This window comes from Lagenorhynchus albirostris, chromosome 3 (genome assembly GCF_949774975.1).
Source record: "Lagenorhynchus albirostris chromosome 3, mLagAlb1.1, whole genome shotgun sequence".
In the NCBI taxonomy this organism is placed as follows: Eukaryota; Metazoa; Chordata; class Mammalia; order Artiodactyla; family Delphinidae; genus Lagenorhynchus; species Lagenorhynchus albirostris.
The window spans coordinates 156376485-156398099 of NC_083097.1; the positions used below are offsets into that span (position 1 = coordinate 156376485).

A 21615-nucleotide genomic window follows, 5' to 3' on the forward strand; every position below is an offset into this window, starting at 1 on the left:
TATTCTACAGAGCTAATTTAGAAGATTCTTGAGGTATATTATCTACAGGGGAGGTGAGGAAGGTCTAAGCTGAAGCAATGGCAATGAAATGGAGAGGAGGGATCTCTCTGAGATACTTAATGTGATGCAGAGTGAAGACAGGGGGATTCATTTAGGATGTCTTCTAGGTTTCTCCTTGGAGTAAATAGGTTGATGATTAGAACCATTCACCAACAAAGTAAATATAGAAGCAGCAGCAGGATTTGGGAAAAGGGGATGAAATCAGATTTGTACACAATGAGTGAGAGGCAGCCATGGACTGGCCAGTGGTCTGAGAAGCTTCTGGATCTCAGAATGTGATCTGTGGGGATTCTGGGTAGAGACAGAGGTCCAAGGAAGGAGCAGTAGCCATGGGTAGGAGTCAGAGCCATGCACTTGGTAGAGGGCTTTCAGAGAAGTTAGGCTGCATGAGGTAAGAGGCTAGCATCAGGGCCTGGGAAGCACTGACATTTAGGGCAGGGTTTTCAAACTGTGAGTGGCTCATGAAATCAACAGAATAGGTCTCCACCAGCATTAAAAATAATAGTATAGCAAATATTAATACGGTTTGCATATTGAGTAAAGATCTTTTCCTGAAACTTCTGTTATGAATATATTTACATACATATATGTATACTAGGTTGCAAGGTAAAACGTATTTCTGAGTTGTGATTAGTTTGAATATTGCCAATTTATAAAATGAGCACCACAGACTATAAGTTACATGCTGCTAGTTCCTGGCATGTAGCAGACACTCAGTAAACACACTGTATGAAGGAATTAACCAACAGGTCAGAGAAGTAAGAGGAAACCCAGGACAAGGGTGACTCAGAAGCTAACCTCTTGCTACCTGAAACATTATCCAAACTCAGCAGAAAAACCGCTGGGGATATTACAGTCTATACATGATGAGATCACTTTTGCTCTTGGTGAGTGAGCGTTAACCCTGGGGGAGGCCAGTGGAGACATCAGGGAGGCTACTGAACCTCAGGATGTGATCTAGGAGCAGTCTGGGCATTACATGTATTTAAGATGTTTTCCCACCAAATGCAACAGATATGTGACAACTTGAAGCTCATGCCTGCTAAGGAATGAATGCACAGGCAAAAGACGCTGTGGGACAAAATATAAGGATAATAGATATTGTAGTAGTGCTGAACAGGAAAGGTTTAGAAAATTCAGGTTAGGGTACACAGAAGATGGTAGGTTAAATAGAACCATTACAGTGAAACTCCAGTTTTGCAAAGTTAATGAGACTGGTAGATAACAAATAAGTAGTTTCTGATTTCTGTATGGAATTTTCATGGTTTTTGTACGGCACCTTAATAACAAAAAGGAATGTGATATGTCTGAGGCATCATTATCCATCAGATCTGTCTACTTAGAACTGTTAGGGTCTCGCTGATTCACTGGAGAAAAATCACTTCTGGAATTTAAAAAATAAAATTTCCAATTTTGTTGAAAATCATCTTTTAAATCATAATATATTAAACATCTTTTAAATCATAATATATTAAAAAATATATTTGGCTCTACTTCTTTAAAAAATTTGTTTTTTTTCCCTGATGTGGTTATTCATGTGGCAAGGGGATGTAGGGAGGAGTTCCAAAGGGAAGAAGGAAAAATTCAGTCCATTTGCCTTGTTCACCTCAGAGGAAGTTAGGTCTTTTGCAAAAATAAAACATCCATCCTGAAGCCTTCCCCTTAGGCCTCTCCTGGCGACACTCAGAAGTGATGACTTTAGGTCAGGTCCTTTCATTGATACACAAAGCCATGTAAACAAACTCCTCCTCCTCGCGGGCTTTTGAGCAGCGTGCACGAGAGCACTGAGTTCAGACTAACGAAACTTCTAAACAGTGTTCATGGGGTAATCAGTGACCCCACTGCAATGACGTTCAGTGGGACAGGGCCTGGCTCGGGAAGGGGCTGGCGAAGTGCAGCGCTGGGGCCATGGGGGGGACGCCGGCAGGAGAGATTTACCTATCAGAGCTGCCGTTTAGACCCCGTTACGAACTAAGGGCACCGCTGACTTCACTTGAGTGAGGACAGTCATTCCTGGAAAACTACCCCTCGTCCCAGCAGCAAAGTCCGCTCGCGCCTGCCTTGAACGACGATGACTGATACGTCCGGAATCTCACAGGCCCACAAGCCCACTTCCGACTTCCGGGGCAAGGCCGGAAGTGACTTTGGGTGTAACCAGAACCCAGCGCCGTAAAGTAAGATGGCAGCAATCTCTTTGAGACGATTGTCCAATCTCCGTTTTATTTCTAGCACTTCCTTATTCACCAGGGATTCTCGACTTCCATTACCCACCCTAGTTTTTCTCAGCACAACCCTCTCATATTTCAATGTCATTTATCAGTGGTGGAGGATGGGCCGGAGGCAACGTAAGGTGAGCGTCAGCGCCGTGAGGCACCATTTCGTACGGAAACTGAAGGCTGGGCGGGGATGAGTGCTGGGGATATCCAGATGTGGCCTGGTTAGCGGGCGAGCGTGAGGGGGAGGGGCGAGAGGGCAAGAGGGCGTTGCTACAGGATGATGTATTTCCGTTTCCTCGCGGCCTTGTTGTACTTGGTTGGACAGGCTTGTTGCGGGAGGGCGGGGGAAGATTGTTCGCAGTGGAGAAGGTCCGCGCAAGGGAAGGTAAACTGAGGTAATGCCGAGAAGAGGGGCGCCTTTGCGCCCGGCTGCGTAGGAGGTCTGGGGCTAGGGTCCTTGGGATTTAGGAAGAGCGGGGTTGGAGATGGGAGGCTCGGATTGTCCACAGGGTTAGAGAGAGAAGAGGAGGTGGGGTGGGGCTGGGGGTTACAAGGTGATTTGCAGTGCTGGGTGGGGGTGGAATGGGGCGGCCAGAACAGAAGCGGGGAGGGTTGGAGGAGACGGTGGAGAGAATGAGAGTGCGGAGGGAAGTCTGGAAGGCGCTGGTGGGGGAGGGGCTGGGGCCGAGAGCCTGGAACGCGGGAAAGAAGTTGAGGGGGTTGGTCGGAATGTGGGGGTGTGGGAGGAAGGGAGCCGGGTTCTTCGGAGGCTGAGGGGTTGGAAGGGGCTGGTGGCCGACGTTCGAATGCTGACCATGTACTTGGCCTTTGTTTCCCCAGCAACTCCCCAGAGACTCTCATCCAGCAGCCTCTGCTCAGGCCCAGCCTTCTCTCCAGTTGCCACCACAGCCTGGAGGCGCCTGCCTCCGCCCTCCCGAATGGTGCTCCTCCTCGCAGGCCTCGGCCCAGGATCCAGGCCCCCTTTGCCTCCTGCCTCGGAGCTGTTGCTCCGGGTCTCTTCTGGTGGACTCCCCGTGACGGGGAGGGAAGGACTTTTGCACATACAAGGCTATAGCTCTTGGGACCCCACCGGCAACTTGAATCTCGGCCTCTAACCCAGTGTGAGGTTCTTCCTGTGCCCTTTTTTTCCACCCTTTGAGAAGAGAAACCCTTCTTCTTGCCACCCAGAGCCCAGGAAGCCCCAAGCTGGGGCCCTGGTCCCAGCATGTCAGTCCTCTTTTTTGTATAGGGCTGTGCCCTCTCCCCATCAGCATGGCTGAACTCAGGCAGGTTCCAGGGGGACGGGAGACCCCACAGGGGGAGCTTCGGCCTGAGGTTGTAGAGGATGAAGTCCCACGGAGCCCAGTTGCAGAGGAGCCTGGAGGAGGTGGAAGCAACAGCAGTGAAGCCAAATTGTCCCCAAGAGAAGAAGAAGAACTGGATCCTAGAATACAGGTCAGAAGACTGAGCTGGGGGAGAGATAGGGAGATTAGATTCCAGCTTTTCTGAAGAGCTGTCAGATAAATGAGGGGTTAGACTTACTCTTTTCCCAGTGCACGGGCAGGAAAGGAAAACAAGTTTGTCAACAAATCATTGCAGTATAGTGTGACAAGCGTGAAAAGAGTGTGAGTACAGAGAAAGACCCGGCCTGAGTGCCTGGGGTGTGTTGCTGAAGGCTTCACTGATGAAGTGAAGTGACAAATTGGCAATAGATGCAGGAAGCACACTTTAGGTCAGTAGAGAGTAGAAATGTTGTTTCTTTTCCAAATAAGCAAAGGGGCTGTTGGCTCAGAGATGTAGCATGAGTGGGATGTGAGAGAAGATGGCTTTGAGATCGGGAGGCAGTTTTGAATCTTTTCCTCTCTCCTGCTTTCTCATCAGTGCCTCCCAGGGACATTCATATTTGTGAGAGGTGAGACCTTTCATGTCTTATAAAGGTGGCATCAGGCTTAGGCCTGTAAGGAAATCTGATGTGTTCAGAACGTTGTATCAATTGTGGTCAGTCCTTAATAATACAGATTTCTGGCTTTGAGGATGCTGGGTCAGTCAAATGAATGGAAGAGCTGATTTGTTGCCTTGGAGCATTTACAGGCTACTTGGTAGAAGGGCAGAACTTTGTGAAGGAGACCTCAGAGCAGTGGGGGAGGAGGACAGGCGCCATGTGTAGTAGATGCATGGCCAAATGAGGCTGGATCTCAGTGTTTCTGGGCAGTGGCAGGGAAGGGCTTCCTGGAGAAGCTGTTTGGACAGGTGAGGGCCAGGGTGCTCCTGTGTGTTTGGGGCCTGAGTCTGCCATTTGGTATGGTAGCATCTCCAGGATTCTGATGTGGAGGTGACTCACACCTCTGTAGGTGAGCAAGAGCATCCCGGGGCTCTCATTCCTGGGCTTCTCTGTCAACAGACCTTTATTAGATTACTTCAGTGAGTCACGGAGATTTCAAAGCTCATCCTAGCATCTTCCTGCTCTCTCTTGGTGGGGTTTCCCAGGATGTGTGTGGAGAAACCGTGTCTGTGCTTATAGTGGAGCAGTAATGAGCCATTTGTTTACTGACATGAGTTAGTAATTTATTTCTGCTGTGTTTCATGGGCACTGTATTGAGAACAGCTCAATTTCTCCTGCTAGTTCTTTATAGATTTGTTGTCCACTGAGGAAACAAGTTGTGAAAAAAGCATTGGGCTGAGATTCAAGCAGCCTCTGGCCGGATGATTTGTGATTTTCATGTAAGTTATGTAACCTTTCCAAGCCTCAGTTTCTTCATCTGTAAAGTGAAGGGTTGGTCTAGCCGATTTGCTCAACTCATTTCTGCTCTACTCTGACATAGTGCTATGATTCTTTTCTTTCACAAACTCTTTTGCCTGTCTTTTTTTTTTTTTGCCTGTCTTTGATGAAAGTTCATAGGCTGTGCTTTGAGAAAGAGACCTCTGTCTGTTTGTCAGGGAGGAGGGCCTGGTTGTCGTCCTTCATACACCCCTCTGCAACATTCCTTGCCCCCTTCCAGAGGAGAATCCACTGCAGTTTCTTTGCTCAGTCGCTCCTGTGTATTTTTCCATTGCCTACACAGGCAAAGGTGGTAGTATGAAAAGGCAGCTTTCATGTTGTGCTGTCCAGTAAAGTAGCCACTAGTTGCTTGTGGATACTTAAATCAACTAGGAATAAATAAAAATTAAAAATGCAGTTCCCCAGGTGCTGTTGGCAGTTGCAGATGTAGAACATTTCCATCATCACAGACGGTTCTGTTGTATGAGCTCTGTGAGGGTTGGAGACTACTGAGGAGCAGTAAGATTCACCTCGCCTTCAGTGAGCTTGCAGTGTTACTGGAGCAAGAGGGGCAGGCGGACCTTAGTCTCTCTTGCTAAACTGGAGGGCACATTGTGGAATGTTGTGGGCTACGTAGGGAGGCAAGGTCATGTTGTAGAGGCCTCCCTCGCTGATGAAGCTGGGCCAGTGCTCTGACCTCAGCAGGCATTCAGCATCTTCTTGCCATGTGGGAGAGGCAGCTTGGTGTGAGGGGTACCTTTCATGGAGGAGGCCGGTGGCATTCAGACCTTCTGGGTTTGGGCTCTTCTGGATGAGAAAGACATTGGGGTATGTGTCTTTTGAGTTTCTTTTTAGTGTTGACAGTGTACAAGATCATGTTATCCTGATACTATATTTCAGCACTTTGAATGGATCAGTGCATTCAGTCCATCAGAGCCTACCAGGGAACTTTAAAAGCACCCATTCCTGAGCTGTGCCCAGATATGTGAATTCTCCTTCTGGGTGGGGTGAGAAGTGCTTCTAATTGTGGCCTGTGAGAGTCCACTGATCCAAGGATATCCCAAAGGTGGAGACCCTATTCAGGTATTTTCTCAACTACCAGAAATGGTCCCTTAGGGCAAGGCTCTTTCTGATGTAGGGGGTGGAGAGTCTTGGCAGGCAGGCAGCTTGTGCCTCCTTGTCTGGTGGGATCCTTCTGGAAGTTGGAGGGAAGCCAGGTAGAGGCCAGCTCTAGGCCTGCGTGGAGTGTGCTGCCCCCCAGGGAAGTCCACTGGATGTGTCTCTGTGTCTTGACCTCAGCATACTTCTCTGAGGCCTCCAGCCTGGTCCTCAGCTTTCTGAGAGAGACAGAGTCCCAGTGGCAGGAAGGAATAAAGGAGGGTTGTACTAGGATGGGCCTGGGTCTCCTCTCCTATGACTTTTCTCAGCCCCCTTTATGATGGCACATTCTTTCCTCAGGTAAGTAGATGTGTTCACTCACCTGCTTCTCCTCAGAGTGACTCTGCAATCTCTGCGTCGTCTGACGTGTCGGTTTAGCTTTCTCTGGGCAGTCATTTTTACCTTATTTCTGAGTCTTTGGGTCAGGTATCACCCTGGCCCTGCCGATGACTGTGGGCTTGAGTGTTTTTCTTTTTAATTGAGATATAGTTGATTTATAATCTTATGTAAGTTCCAGGTGTACAACATAGTGATTCACAGTTTATGAGATTATACTCCATTTTGGGCTTGAGTGTTTTAATGGCTTGCACAAGTTGGGCAGGAACATCTGTAGCCCAAGCGCCCGTGCCTTTGACTCAGTGGCCTGGCATCGTTGGAATGCGCCCGGTGTGCTCTGAGGAGGCCGCCCTCCCTGCTGGCTGCAGGCTCACTGATGGATGATGTACGCTGACTCAGACTTCATCCTCCTTGAATTCCATTTCAGCCGGGTGCCAGGAGTCCCCTGGTGGAGCAGGCCAAATGGAATGTGTTGCCAACGGCCCAAAACAGAGCCCTGGCTGCTTGTTGGCTTCCTGCTCTGCTTTGCCCTGGGTCTGCCTCAGCCGGGCTGCCCCCATCCCCCACCCCCTTGCCCACCTTGCCCTCCAGCCTGCTCTGCTCCCCAGTCTCTTTGTCCTGCTAGAAAGAGCTTTGTGACTCCGCGGGGCAGACCTCAGAGTCAACAGGAGGCCTTTTTTTAAATTGCTGGAGGTGATTCGTGGATATGAGTTTCTGTATCGAAAGACATGCCTGCTTCTGTGGGCCAATAGCCAGAGCCTTTCACATGCCTGGATTTGTTATATGTTTCTTTCTTTGTGTTCTACCTTATACTGTAATTAGAGCACACAACTTGGTTTCTTAGATTCTTACTTGCTGACTCAAGTTTTTTAGGGCTGGAGATGGGGTATAGAAATGGACTAAAGGGGGATCACACACTGGGTTGTTGGAAGGGCCAAATGAGGTGTGAGAGCAGTGATGGCAGTGTCACTCACTACCAAGTGCAGGTTGTGTCTGGGCCATGGGCAGTAAGCAGACACCATGCTGGCTACTGCTGGCCTGTCCAGGGGCTGCAGGGCTCCTGGAGGAGGATCCTGTAGCCGAGCATCAGGCATCTCTCTGGGTATTGCTCCTCCTCAGGAGTGTCATTGGCTCACTGGACCCCAGGAACTTGACCAAGGGGAGGGGAGGATACTCAAGGCCAGCACCCTCCCTGGTCTCTGCCACTGAAAGGCCTGGGTGGCTTGCTTCTTTTGCCAGCCCTGGGACCAGTGAGGCGTTCAAGCCAGCGTGTCTGGTGACTTCTTCCTGAGCCTCTCTCTCTCTCCCTCCCTCCAACAGGATCTACCTGGGGTCCTGTCACCACTGCCCAAGCAGGCCTAGAGGCCTCTTGAACCATGCATTCTTCTCTAATCTTGACCTTAATTGTCCACGAAGCCCTAATGATTTTGCATCCTATATTTCCCTGGGGTCTGCCCTCTCCTCTCCCACCTGGAGAACTACAGACAGCCTCCACTTTTGTCTCCCTGGCCCCTCCAAGCTTTCCCTACATTGCCCATCTCTGCCTTCCTAGACCACCAGGTGGCATTAGTCTCTGAGGGGTTCCCCCTGCCATTGGGAGAAGCCCTAGTATCCTGTCCCTGTGCCACAGCCCCTCTGGCTTCTCACCCAATAATCTGCCTTCCCTGGGCACCTGCTCTCCTTTTGATTCCCAGCCCCTACCATGCCCACCCCTCACGTGGCTCCTCACGCCACTGAGGGCCTGTTGCTTACTTATTGGGCCGGAGCTGCCACCTCTTTGTGTTCTGAATCCTCAGGTCTCATGGTGCTGAACTGTGATAAGTGTGTAGTAAAAGTATGCTGAGTGAATGGCCCAGCGGGTTTGTTCTCTCTGGGACAGAGACCGTTAGCTCTGAAGGAGACTCCTGGCTGGAGTACGAGGAGGAGGTGGTGCAGTCTGATGGAGAGAGCACAGGCTTGTTGCCACTTTGCTGTGTGCATAGGAGTTTTCCATACTCTGAACCTCAATTTTCTCATCTTTAAAATGGGGGTTTAGAGGTGGAATTGTGAGGATTACAGGAGGCTATATATTATTCTGTCTCTGACAGGAGGCATTTGACAATGACCTCCTGCTGCATTTCTTCACTTCCCTGGTTGGCTGGGCTTTCCCTCTGTGTACTGTGCTCCTGCCCTGCCTGGTTCATGTGAGGCTGCTTACTTCCACTGCTCTAACTTTCTGCTCCTCTCTGGCAGGAGGAGCTGGAGCATCTGAACCAGGCCAGTGAGGAGATCAACCAGGTGGAGCTGCAGCTGGATGTGAGTGTTGCTCCTTTTCCACACACTCCTGGGCTGGTACCAAAGGTGTTTTCATCATTTTCCCTCCTCTTTCAGTACAGTGGCAGGGGAAGAGGCATGTATGGAAAACAAGAGGGGCTGGGACCCACACGCATGCCTCCCTCTGCCCATGTCCCTATCCTTTTGCCAGGAAGCCAGGACCACCTACCGGAGGATCCTGCAGGAGTCAGCAAGGAAGCTCAACACGCAGGGCTCCCACTTGGGGAGCTGCATCGAGAAGGCCCGGCCCTACTATGAGGCTCGGCGGCTGGCTAAGGAGGTATGACCCACATTCTGAGGTAGGGGCCGCATGCAGAGCCTGGCCCTGTACTCTTCTATCTCTGTATGGGGTGTGAGATAGATCACCATTCTTTTCCTCTTCTGTTCCCCTTGGTTCATGTCTCTCTTTTCTTTGTTTGCTCCTCCACCCCATTACCCATTTCCTTCTTTTTAAATTTTTCTTTGCGCAAATAATGTGGGCTCACTATTGGAAGGCTGTAATTGTAACCTGTAACTATAAAACAAGGTAGGAGAAGAAAACCGATATTTCCCCAAATCCAACCATGTGCATGTTTCATGATTTTTGTACCTGGGATTTGTTTAGTCAAGTATGGTAAGGTGACAGACACAGAGACAGCTGCCTTCAAAGAAGAATTTATGACTTAACAGTTCCTAAGAGAAAAGGACCTGCCACATCATGCAGGGCTACATGGGGAAGTACCTGAGTGGGTGAGGAGGCAGAAAATGTGAGGGGAAAGCTTGGCTTAGAGCTTTTATTGTAGAGCCTTTATTGTGGTTTTTATGGGAAGGAATGGGTAGGGCAGGGTAGGCAACTTTGAGCCAATTTAAGATTGGCTAGTTTGAATAATTGAGGCAGGTTCTGGGCTATAGGGTGGTCTCTAGTTTTCTGGTCCTGGCCCTTCAGTGATTTAGGGCAGAGGAAATACTGGCTTGCTGTGTGATAGATGGGCTTTGGATTGGTTGGTTTGCATATGAAAAGTGTGCTCACATTCCTAGGAGTGTGTCTGTAGGAATTAGCCAGCCCTAGGAGAGCCAGCAAGGCCTCCAAGATATCAAAGCATCATAAAACATAGAAAATAAAAAACGTGATTAATATAGCACAAATAATTCCTTTAATTTTTTTTTGTATATATCCTGCCAATATGGGATCACATATGTACAATTTTTATTCCTTTATTATATTAGGACATGTTTCCATGTCAAGAAATACCCATACTTGCCATTATTTTTAAGGGCTTCTTAATATTTCTTTATATTAGATGTACTGTTATTCGTTTAACCAGTTCTCTGTAACTGAAAACTTAGGTTTGTTTCCAGTTTTTTGTTTGGTAAATATGGTTGTGATGATATCTCCAAGCACTTGTCTGGTTATTTCATTCAGTTTACCTGCTGGACTGGAGTTGATGGTCTCAACCATCAACTAACCACCTTCCAACTAAAGGTAGTGGATCTTTCTTTGTTCTCCCTAGGGCAAAAGGCCAGCAGCCTTCGAGAGCGCTGGATTTACACACTCACCCTCCACTGGCAGTATCCTTCTTTTTCTACATATATTTCTTCTCTGAGCTATATCCTTGCAACATATTCTTCATAGAATTTTACTTCCTCAGCATTTATTCTTAGAGCAGTTTGGGAAGTGAAGCCAACATTGCAGTGGGCCTTCCTCCTTCTCTTGTCCTTGCCCAGGGCGGGTCTCCATGGGCAGCCAGGGGTCCTTTGAGGCTCCCTATCCTGATGGTCCTTTCCCTCCAGGCCCAGCAGGAGACACAGAAGGCAGCACTGCGGTATGAGCGGGCTGTGAGCATGCACAACGCTGCCCGGGAGATGGTGTTTGTGGCTGAGCAGGGCGTCATGGCTGACAAGAACCGGCTGGACCCCACGTGGCAGGAGATGCTCAACCACGCCACCTGCAAGGTGAGCCAGGTAGTGCCAGTAGGTCCCTCCTGCCAGTTCCTTTCCTTTCCCTGCATCCTGTCACCTTCCTTAATCCTTTCTCTCCTGCACTCCAGACTTCCCTCCGTTTTGATTCTGTTTCAGGCAAAATCTGGTCCTTGCTCTCTGCCTGTTTGGCCTCCAGTGTATCCCATATACACTTCCTTCTGACTTAGAATGTCTTTCTGGGTTCTTCTTGAACCTTTGCCTCCAGATGTGGGACTAACCCAAATAGTTCATTCCTGCTGATTGCTCTGGATTCAACACTCTTTTGTTATGTTTAGCTGTGACCCCTTGCTTCTATTAGCTGAATGTTCTCCCTTTCTTGCTTTTGAGCTCTGCCAGTGTACCTTGGTTTTTGAAGTACGATCTGTGTATTATTTTCAAGCTACTCTATGGCTACCAGGGAGTGGGAGGATCCCTGGCATCAGCTCTAGTCTGCCACCTTCACCTTGTAAAGGGCAAGTGTCTTAGTCTATTAGGGCTGTTACAATAAAATAACAGACTGGGTGGTTTAAACAACAGATGTTTATTTTTCACAGTTCTGGAGGCTAGGAAGTTCAAGATCAAGGCATAGGCAGATTTGGTGTCTGCAGCGGGCCTGCTTCCTGGTTCCCAGATGGCCAGCTGTCTTTTCACTGTGTTCTCACATGGCCGAAGGGGCTAGGGAGCTCTCCAAGGCCTCTTTTATAAGGAAACTAATTCCATTTGTGAGAGCTCCCACCTCTTGACCTAATCATCTCTCAGAGGGCCCACCTTCAGGGTTAGGATTTCAACATAAGAATTTTGGAGGGGTAGAAACATTTAGTCTGTAGCAGTACGTGTCAGCTCCTGAGGAGTAGTCATGTCTTGAGGTTCTTTGTGTGCTCCTTAGTCCAGGCCCATGGCCTCACGCAGAGCAGGAGCTCCACTTCCACTCTGGAACTCACACAGAGGAGAGCATGATACCGAGGGAGGGGTTGTTGAAACTGTGTGTAGGCGGGGTCAGCCCCTTGGTCCTGGTAGATGAGGTGGCTGGAGCCCTTGCCTGCTACCTGCTCAGGCACAGAAACCTGGAGAACTCAATGCAGAGCTGTGGCTCCCCACAGTGAGGCTCCTCCCTTCCCCCAGCCCTAGCCCCCAGCACTGAGGGCTCTCTGAGGACCATGGCTGTGGCAGATGTGCTCACAGGTGGACATTCCCTACACGCTCACAAGTGGTCCAGAGGGCCCCGGCACCTCTTGGTAGCAACGAACCTGAGAGGCGGTTGGTACAGGTAACAGTAGGCAGGTACAAGGACTCACTGTTCTCTTTTGTGTCTTGGGAGCTCAGTGCTCTCTCCAGGCTCTGCAGTGGGGGATCTCCCCCAGGGTAACATTTGGAGTGGCAGCCTGAGCAGGCTATAGGGGCAGGAGGGTGGGACCGAGTTCAGTGATGTGTGCCCTCCATCCCACCTGGGCCAGGTGAATGAGGCCGAGGAGGAGCGGCTTCGTGGTGAGCGGGAACACCAGCGGGTGACGCGGCTGTGCCAGCAGGCTGAGGCTCGGGTTCAGGCCCTGCAGAAGACCCTCCGGCGGGCCATTGGCAAGAGCCGCCCCTACTTCGAGCTCAAGGCCCAGTTCAGCCAGATCCTGGAGGTAGCTGAGTGGGAGAGGGGGAGGGGGAGTGGACGGAGGATGGGGGAGGGGGCAGGCATAGAAAGGGAGGGCAGGTAGAGGGGACACCAGTCTGCTTTTCTGGGCCATCCACCAGGCCAGTGCGGAGGAACAGGTGCGCTCAGAATGACCCCGCAGGAGTGGGAGGTGGGGTTAGGGAGTGAGTGCTGGCAGAGAAGGGAGGTGAAGGACAAAAGGTGAGAATTGGGGGAGACCGGGGAGAATGGGGCAAAGGAATCGGCCAGATAGGGAAAGGGAACAATGGGGAGAAGGGGAAGAGCGGGTGGGAATGAAGACCTGGGAGGAAGGCCCCGGAAGGTCAGGCAGGAGCAGGGAAGGTTGCTGGGGAAGGAGGACCCCAGGAGGAGGAGGAGTGGAGAGAGGCTGGGTGGAGCACTGCAGATTAGTGGTTGGTGGTGAGCAGAGCCGAGGGCCTGGGACGGGAGACCCCAGTGCAGAATTCTGAGTGGGCCTGACAGGACTTGGCAGCTCCAGGGGCTTCGGATAGTTGCCCAGAGGGTCACCTGACTCTGACCCTCCCTCTGCAGGAGCACAAGGCCAAGGTGACAGAGCTGGAGCAGCAGGTAGCCCAGGCCAAGACCCGCTACTCAGTCGCCCTGCGCAACCTGGAGCAGATCAGCGAGCAGATTCATGCGCGGCGCCGGGGCCAGCTCCCTCACCCCGCGGGCCAGCTGCGCTCTTCCCCAGTGGGGGCCGAGGCCGGGCCTGATGGTGGCGAGGATGGGGACAGCGGGATCATCGAGGGGGCCGAGGGCGGGGGGCTGGAGGAGGGTGTCAGCCTGGGGCCTGGCCCTGCCCCCGACACGGACACGCTGAGCCTGCTGAGCCTGCGCACTGTGGCTTCAGACCTGCAGAAGTGCGACTCCGTGGAGCACCTGCGGGGCCTCTCGGACCACGCCAGTCTGGATGGCCAGGAGCTGGGTCCCCGGAGTGGGGGTCGTAACGGCCGCCACCAGCGCAGTATCAGCCTGTAGCCCTGTGCTCAGGGTGGCTGGTGCAGTCTTAACCACCACTGGCCCATGGAGGGCCCTGCAGGCTCCTAGCTCCCTCTCCTCGGGCCCTCGCTTCCCCCAGAGAGGTCAGGTTGGCTGTGTCTTGAGTCTGTCCTGTCTTCCTCACCCTGCCCTGCCCGCGACAGGTGGCAGCTCTCTTTGCCTTACCCTTTCAGAAGGCTTGTCTTTGGCTCTCACATCTCCCTTCCGCCTGCTGGCCCCTCACAGTCTGATACTGGTTGCTGCCCTCTTTTTGACTTCTTCCATCTGTCTGGTTTTTCCCCTCAGGGAAATTTGTCTAGAAGGCACAGGGACACCATCAGAGAAGGTGGGTGCTGGACCTGGGTCCTGGCATCTTGGCCCCCCCAAGCTTGAGTGAATGGACGGGTGCCCCTCCCACCTACCCATCTCCCGAGTGGTCCCGAGTGGCAGGGATGCTGCCGAGCCCTCCTAGCAGCCCAGCGCCCCAGTCCTCTGTCCCAGCCTGCCTGTGTGTAACATGTAAGATGCACTGTGGGACTGTGTGACTCTGGAAGACACCACCCATCCCTTTAGTGCTCCCTCCTCATGACCTAAGCCACTTTGCTATGTGTGCCTCAAAGCAGGACTTGAGGGATACTGGTGTCAGGGAAGGTGAAACCCAATCTCATCATTGATAAAGGGGGCACCACCAACTCCAAACAGACTCCCGTGTGTGTGGTGTTTCCCCAGCTTGGCTGGGTCCTTAACATTGCCAAGGTGCTAGTGAGTCCATGTTGGGGGATGGAGATGTAGTGAGGTCCTGATGGCTGAAGGCCTTGCCATTTCTGCTGTGGGGTTAGGTTAATTTACTTTTTCTGGGTAGAGGATGCTGAACCAAATCTCAGCATCCTCCTGCAGGGTAGAGTTGGGGAACTTGGTGCTCAATTGCTCTCCCTCGCTCTTCCCCAAACCAAACAGTACCTAGTCCATGATCCCTTGGGGGGTGCTCAGGTTTGGCTGCAGAGCCTCCACTGATATGGGGAAGGTTTGGCCTGGGGTGAGGGAACCCGCCCTCCATAGGGAGCTGCTTCAGGTGTCTGGTGGTACTCCTGTGCTGCATGGGGCGGGGGAAAGGTAGGGAAGCCACACTGGATCTAGGTGCCTTGGGAGCACCAATCCTCCTGTCCCACCCCAGGAGGGCTGAGAGCTGGACTCTGGACAGGAGAACTTGTGCCTAGGCCTGTGTGCTGCTGCCGTTGACTGGGGGAGGAGCAGGCCTTCGAATAGAAGGTGTCTCCCTGTCCCAGGGTTGAGGCAGTTTGGTCATGATGAGAACTGCCAGGTTTGAGGTGGCCATGGGGGGAGGGAAGAAGGGGGAGGACGTGGGCGTGCGTGCGTGCATGCATGTGCCTGTGTGTATGGGGGAAAAGGGTCTGCCCCTGATTTTATTTAAATAAAATAGTTTATGTAACAGTAATGTTTATTGTCCCTTTCAGGGAGGGAAGAGGAGAAAGGGGTGAGGATGGAGAGTGGGAAGGAACAGGGTGAAGCGGGATGCTCTTTTGATGGGGTAGTCAGAGGTCTCTTGGGAGGTGAAGGTTGAGATGGATCAAACCCAGGCAATGAGAGGAGGGAAGGCTTATGGCCACAGGGCTGGGGTGAACGCGCACCAAGTCGGTGGTGCCCTGCAACCCCCTACCCTTCCAGCTTACCCGCCAAGGAGGGCTCTGCAGGGTGGAGTGGGTGTTGTCAGCCACTGGTGGTGCAGACAAGATGATGGTGCCAATCCTGGTGAGCATGAAGAAAGGGGAGGGACAAGTAGCGTTGTGGGATTTAGCAAATATACAGGATGCCCAGCTAAACTTGAATTTCAGAAAAACGATGTTTTTGGCCCCTGCAGTGTTAAGGACATACTTAGATACTAAGTTGTTTGTCATCTATCTGAAATTAAAATTTAACATAGATAAAAGGTGACTCCCAAGTCAGGGCTTGACCTGTTGGTGGGTCAGGAGGGGTTTGAATACATTTGGACCCACTGCCTGTGAAACATCTGGTGGAATCAGGTTGGGGAAGAGATGAGAACTTCAGGAGCTGAGGAAGTGGAGAGTGAAGGCTCTCGACGCCAAAATACTTCCTTTATCACTGGAAAAGCTGCTGTGACTGTATGTGTGGTCTGTGTCCTTGGGCAAGTGGGCTTTCTGAGATGATTCCCCAGGGTCATACTTCCCTACCCAGTCTGTGGCAGTGTGGAACCTGTAAGGCTCCTGGTGCAAAGGAACCCTAGAAAAGAAGGGCAGGCTGTGCCCACCCAATTTCTCCATGCAGAATCACCTACCAGAAAAGGCAATAGTGGAGAGAGAACATGAGGGTTGGCGCTAATGGCTAACCATGGCAAATGTGCCCCCTAGCCCTATCGTAACAATAGTGGATTGCACTCACCCAGTGTATCTCACATGCCAGGCATATGCATCGATCCATTTAGTACCCATAACAATATTATGGGGTAGGTAGCACCACAGTTGCTTTTTTCCGGGTAAGAATACAGGCATAGTAGGGGTGCCCATTCTGCCCTTAGCCTTGTAGGAGGTAATGGAGGCAGTTGGACTCTAGAGTCTAAACACTTCAGCCCTTGAGTGAAGCCCCTCACAGGAGCTAGAGGTGAGAAAGTAGAGGGAGTGTGTGTAGTCAGCTCTTAGGAAGTTTTACTGGGAAGGGGAGCCGAGAAATAACAGGATGGTCAAGGAATTTTAAAGTAAGCAAGAGATGGTCAAGTTATGGGGGATGTGGAGTCTCTTCTCCCCATGTCATATGTCCTAGTGGTAATGACTTCTTTTGAGCTATGTCCCCCTCAAGTGAGCAGCTGGGCCTCAGTCTCCCTGGCACCCAGCTCACGCCCAGCACCTAATAGATGCTCAGAAAACGCTTTTGCATCTCCCTTCTCCCTGCGCCGATCCAAATCTCTACCAGATTATAGGTTGTCCCTGACCTATGATAGTTTGACTTGATGTTTTGACTTTACAATGATGAGAAAGCAGTACACATTCAGTAGAAACCGTACTTCACATTTTGAATTTTGATCTTTTCCTTGGCTAGTGATATGAGGTACAATACTCGTGATGCTGAGCAGTGACAGCAAGCTGTAGCTCCCAGTCAGCCACACGATCATGAGGGTAAACGACTGATGCACTTAGAACCATTCTAAACTCATACAGCCATTCTGTTTTTCAGTTTTCAGTACAGTATTCAATAAACTATGTGAGATATTCAACACTTTATTATAAAACAAGCTTTGTGTTAGATGTTTTTGCCCAACAGTAGGTTAATGTAAGTGTTCTGAGCACATTTAAGGTAGTTTAGGCGAAGCTATGATGTTCAGTAGGTTAGGTGTATTAAGTGCATTTAAAAAAAATATTTATTTAGACACGCTGGGTCTTAGTTGTGGCACACGGGATCTTTGTTGCGGCTTGCGGGATCTTTAGTTGCGGCATGTGAACTCTTAGTTGCGGCAGGTGGGATCTAGTTCTGTGACCAGGGATTGAACCCAGGCCCCCTGCATTGGGAGCACGGAGTTGTAGCCACTGGACCACCAGGGAAGTCCCCTAAGTGCATTTTTGACTTAGGGTATTTTTAACTTACAATGCGTTTGTCAGGATGTACCCCCATTGTAAATCTAGGAAGATCTGTACTTTGTTAGTACTGCAGTTAGGAGATAAGATCTGTATCCACAGTCCTAGGAACTCTATGTCTCCAAGTGGGGAGTTCCCAAATTTCTCTATGCTTCAATTTTATAACCTGTATGATGAGAAAATCTACATGTGCTTAGCACAACGCCAGGTTGATAGCCACAATGATGCATGTTAGCAGTTCTCTGAAGCTTCAGAATGCAGTGAAGTTCATGAAAGGAGGCCTCGTCCCATCTTGTGCTAAACAAGGAGGCTGTTTATAAAGACCCCACTGAGGGCTGGGTTTCCCTCTTTGGATATGATTTTGGAAGTCTTCCTTACTCTGCCTTGTGCATGGAGGGGAGATGGGCTTCTAGTGCTGTCATGGTCCTGCTCTGTCGGCAGGGGGCAGCAACCACCAGAAAGCAGGCGAAGTGAGATCTGGGTCTCCAGCTCTGTGGGCTTTACTGTGTTAGTCCTGCAGGACTACGAGGTTCACCTCTTGGACACTGGGCAGCAGGGCCTGGGAGCATGGTGGGGTACGGGTTAGGGTCCATACTCCAGAGTTGAGCCCTGTCTGTCCCGACACAGACAGGGGCTTCTTGCCTCCCTGCATGTCACTGGAACCATCAGCTGTGTGAAAGCTGGGCCAGGTCTGCTGGGGCTGGTGTCATTTGAGACCAGATGTTCTGTGCCTGTGGTGTGCCCTGTCTCTTCAGAGCTCACCTTTATTGTCCTCGCTAGTATCCTACCGCTTTCCCTTCCTCACCCTCCTTCCATTTTCCCCTCTTGGGAAATCCCACTGGCTTCTCCCTACCACCACTCCTGAGCCCCAGACTACCACCCTGTGCCATAGCCTGAACGAAGGACACCAGGGGACCATTTCACTGGCTGGCGAAAGTATGTGTGGTTTATTAAGAAATATTTACCAGGATCTTTCAGATTGCAAAACACCGTGGTAGGGCTTGCTAGGAAGACCAGAAAATATAATACCGTGGGTGGGATGTCCAGGTAAGGAGCACGGGGGTGCACATAGCTAATGGGTGATGCAGGGCAGTAAAAAAATAGATAACTAAAGAGGGATGCAATCAAGAGGGCTCTGGGAGGTTATTTGAGCTGGGGATACTCTCTGAAGCTCTGAACCGGACCCTGGCCTTAAGCTAGAGAGGTGGTAGCAGGAATCCCAGTTCCTCTCCTGCCCCCGCCCCCCGTGACCCCCACCTCCAAGTCCTCCTGTCCCCATGCTTCACTCTTCTGAAATCTGGCATGAGTTCTTCTAGCCAAAGCCTGTGTCTGCCCAATCTTGGTGTTCTCAGGGCCTGGCATGTGGCACTCTCCACCAAACATCTGCCCACAGACTTGCTTTCACTTGTGCTACTCTTGACACAAGTTTCCCCCCTGCTTAACCTGTTAGACTTCTGCCTGTGGCTTGAGGCCCAGCTCATGTGGAATTTTGACCAAAGGCCTTTCTGGTTCCCCTGCTCTCCAGCCAGGTCTGAATTAATCCCACCACCCAAGTTCCCCAAGGCTCATTTGACTTATTGTGGGGCTGGCCCAATGTCACCCTTGGGGTCTTCCCTGACTCCATCTTACTCAACACCTAACATGGTACAATAGACATTGTGACTATATGTCACTTAATACAGTGACTCTATGTCATGTATGGTCTAAAGTGGGACACTTGAGGGAATTCCCTGGTGGTCCAGTGGTTAGGACTCCGAGCTTCCACTGCAGGGGGTATAGGTTTGATCCTTGGTTGGGGAACTAAGATCTTGCAAGCTGCCAAAAAAAAAAAAAAGTACACTTGAGTGTGAAAGGGGACAGATGTAACTCAGGACTGAAACGCACTGACCACACTATCCAGAGGGCTGTCATTGACCTGCCTCTGCCACAAGGGGGTTGTGTGCACATTGGATGAGCCACTCAGCTCCTCTGGGCTTTGGTGTTCCAGTCTGCAAGAAGTGGGGCTGAACTGGGTAGATAACCTCTGAATGTTATCTAAAACACTAAAATTATATGGCCAGTGGAGGAGGTTGGGGCCTGTCAGGTGTTTTGGTGGAGAATGTGAGATAGTGGATGTGTTTGGGGTCAGAGCATGAGCACACCAAGGCTAGGGTTGATTAGGGCCCAGCCCAGAGGCAGTGGAGGGCTGCTGGACATTACTGCTTTGGGCATGAGGTGATGACTGTCCACTGTGGTCAAGGAATTTGGAATGCTGGGCAGTGGTTTCTCCCTCCTGATGGCAGGCAGGTGGTGGTCACGACACAGCAGGGATATACCAGCTTATTCATCAGCATAGCTGGGAAGAGGTGGTGGCAAAATGAGTTTCTTTCCCATTTAGGACAGAGGAACATTTTGATCTAGGCTGGAATGAAGATCAGAGCCATGGAGTTTGGCAAAAGAAGACAAACCCTTCCTTAGTTGCTGCTTCATCTCACATGCCTTGTGTGCCACCATGTTCCTTTTCCCCTCTCCTTATGATTTCCATGATAACATGCAGAAGGGACGGGTCCTCTCCACATCCAACAGGAGGGAATTTCAGTCATGCCTTCTCCAGAGGTGATGCAGGAATTCTTACAAGTGTTGGGGGGACTGGGGGAGGAGTGAGGGAGTAGTGGAAGCTCTTGGCATGAAGGGCTTCCTGGCAGGAGGCTCTTAGGGCCTGCTGCTATTTAGGGGAGAATGAGAGGCCCTCACTTAACATCACCTCTCTCTCCTCCTTCTAACCTCAGTGTTGCCGCTGTGGTTTCAGCCTCACACTCTTCTCAGAGAGAGAGGCCAGGATCCCACCTGCCCCTGCACCCCAGGGTGGGAGTGTGAATTCCCACTCTCCTCCCATTTGGCCTTCTTCCAGCTGACCCTTACCCAACCTCTGTTTCCATGTTGCACAGGATTTCCAAAGCCTTGAATCACAAGCTATTGCTTCTCTCTCAAACAGTTGCACTTAGCAGAGGGACTGTGGCTACCCAGTACGAAGGGACCTGTCAATAACAAGAAAGTCATGAGGCCTTAGAGGAAAGCTATGTCTTCACAGAACCAACAAAAACCAAACTCAAGGTTAAAAAGAAAAAAAAAAATGCAGCCAGGTATTTAGTTAACCAGCCATCTTAGGTATACTATTCATTTTTGCTCTGAATTGAATTATTTTTTTTAAATCTATTTTAAAGACATATCCAGAGAGTATGTGACAGGCAAAAAGGCAGAATCTGAAAGACAGGAAAATTGATCTGGACACATACATGGAAAGGGATAAGAGGAAACACTGCAACTAGAGAAATCACAGGAATTGGAGAAAGTGAAAGAAGTGTAGTAAAAGAGAGTAAGAGAGATGTAAAGATAGCTGTGTGCACTCAGCTGGGGGAGGGACCACAAGGATAAGAAGAGGAAATCGGGCTTCCCTGGTGGCGCAGTGGTTGAGAGTCCACCTACCGATGCAGGGGACGCGGGTTCGTGCCCCGGTGCGGGAAGATCCCACGTTCCGCGGAGCGGGTGGGCCCGTGAGTCATGGCCGCTGAGCCTGCGCGTCGGGAACCTGTGCTCCGCAGCGGGAGAGGCCACAACAGGGAGAGGCCCGAGTACTGCAAAAAAAAAAAAAAAAAAAAAAAAAGAAGAAGAGGAAATCACCCCCAGGTGGTGACTGAGCTAGTAGCAAAGTTGGTGCTTAGAGGTGCCTGGATATTAATCGAGCCAAGTCAGATTTATAGCCCTCCCTTATCTTGACCTGTCTTAAGGTTCATAGGGGTGGGACCATTCTTGGCGCTGCCTACCTTCTGTAGCCGTCTGCTGGCCAGAGGTTTGTGGCTCTGACGTCAGGGAAATTACTGATAAATCTTGTCTTAGACATGCACCACCCTCCATTGGCTCCAAAAGTGTTTGATATCAGTAATAGAAAACCAGATCCTGTGAGTTGTTAAAAAGCAAAATTCAACTGAGTAAATTTTAAAGACCTTATTCAATGATTCATGAATCATCATTCATGAATCATGATTCAGGCATCATCCCATGTAGCAGATGGAAAGGAGCTCCAAGGAGCTGTACAAATGAAAGACTTTTATAGGCAGAAGGGAGCAGGAACAAGGGAGACATATTAGCAAAAAATGGACTGGTTGTGACAAGTTCACCTTCCTTTAGGGGCTGCAGAGGTCTATCAGGCGGATTACTTCACTAGTGCTGACCAGGTAATTCCTGGTTGGTTTAAAAGTCCATTCCTGGGAGAGGCCAAAACTACTTTAAGTCCTTGGGGTTTAGCATAAGTGACTATATTTTGGGCCTGTTGTCTTGCTTTTAATAGAGTGAATTCAAGACATAGGCCGGGCCCATGGAAGACATAGGGGAGAGGGGGGCGCCATCCTAGGAAATTCTTGAATTCTTTCTTAGAAGTAGCTATCCTATTACCAGGTAGCAGAGGACCAAAGGGAATGTGCCTTAGGACAAGCCCAAGGACCTCTTGGCAGCTCTGCACCATTAATTCTGTGAGGATCTGTGTGCCTGGAACCCAGCCAAAGCTGAATAAGCCTCTCTAATCAAAATATTGTTGTTTTCTTGAGGACTTGT

At 50.5% G+C, this 21615-nt stretch overlaps 1 protein-coding gene across 2 annotated transcripts; it reads left to right on the forward strand.

The window, feature by feature from the left end:
* Nucleotides 1-2573: 2573 nt before the first annotated feature.
* SH3BP5L (SH3 binding domain protein 5 like) lies at nt 2574-14843 on the forward strand. 2 transcript variants are annotated; one of them, XM_060144506.1, is made up of 7 exons: nt 2574-2671; nt 3117-3731; nt 8761-8823; nt 8993-9121; nt 10612-10773; nt 12234-12407; nt 12974-14843. In XM_060144506.1, exons 2-7 carry the CDS (start codon nt 3549-3551, stop codon nt 13418-13420), a joined length of 1158 nt encoding a protein of 385 aa, XP_060000489.1. In that variant the 5' UTR covers nt 2574-2671; nt 3117-3548; the 3' UTR covers nt 13421-14843. The 2 variants fall into 2 exon arrangements, with proteins under 2 accessions (XP_060000489.1, XP_060000490.1); XM_060144507.1 differs by having other exon boundaries at nt 2580-2661.
* Nucleotides 14844-21615: the final 6772 nt, after the last annotated feature.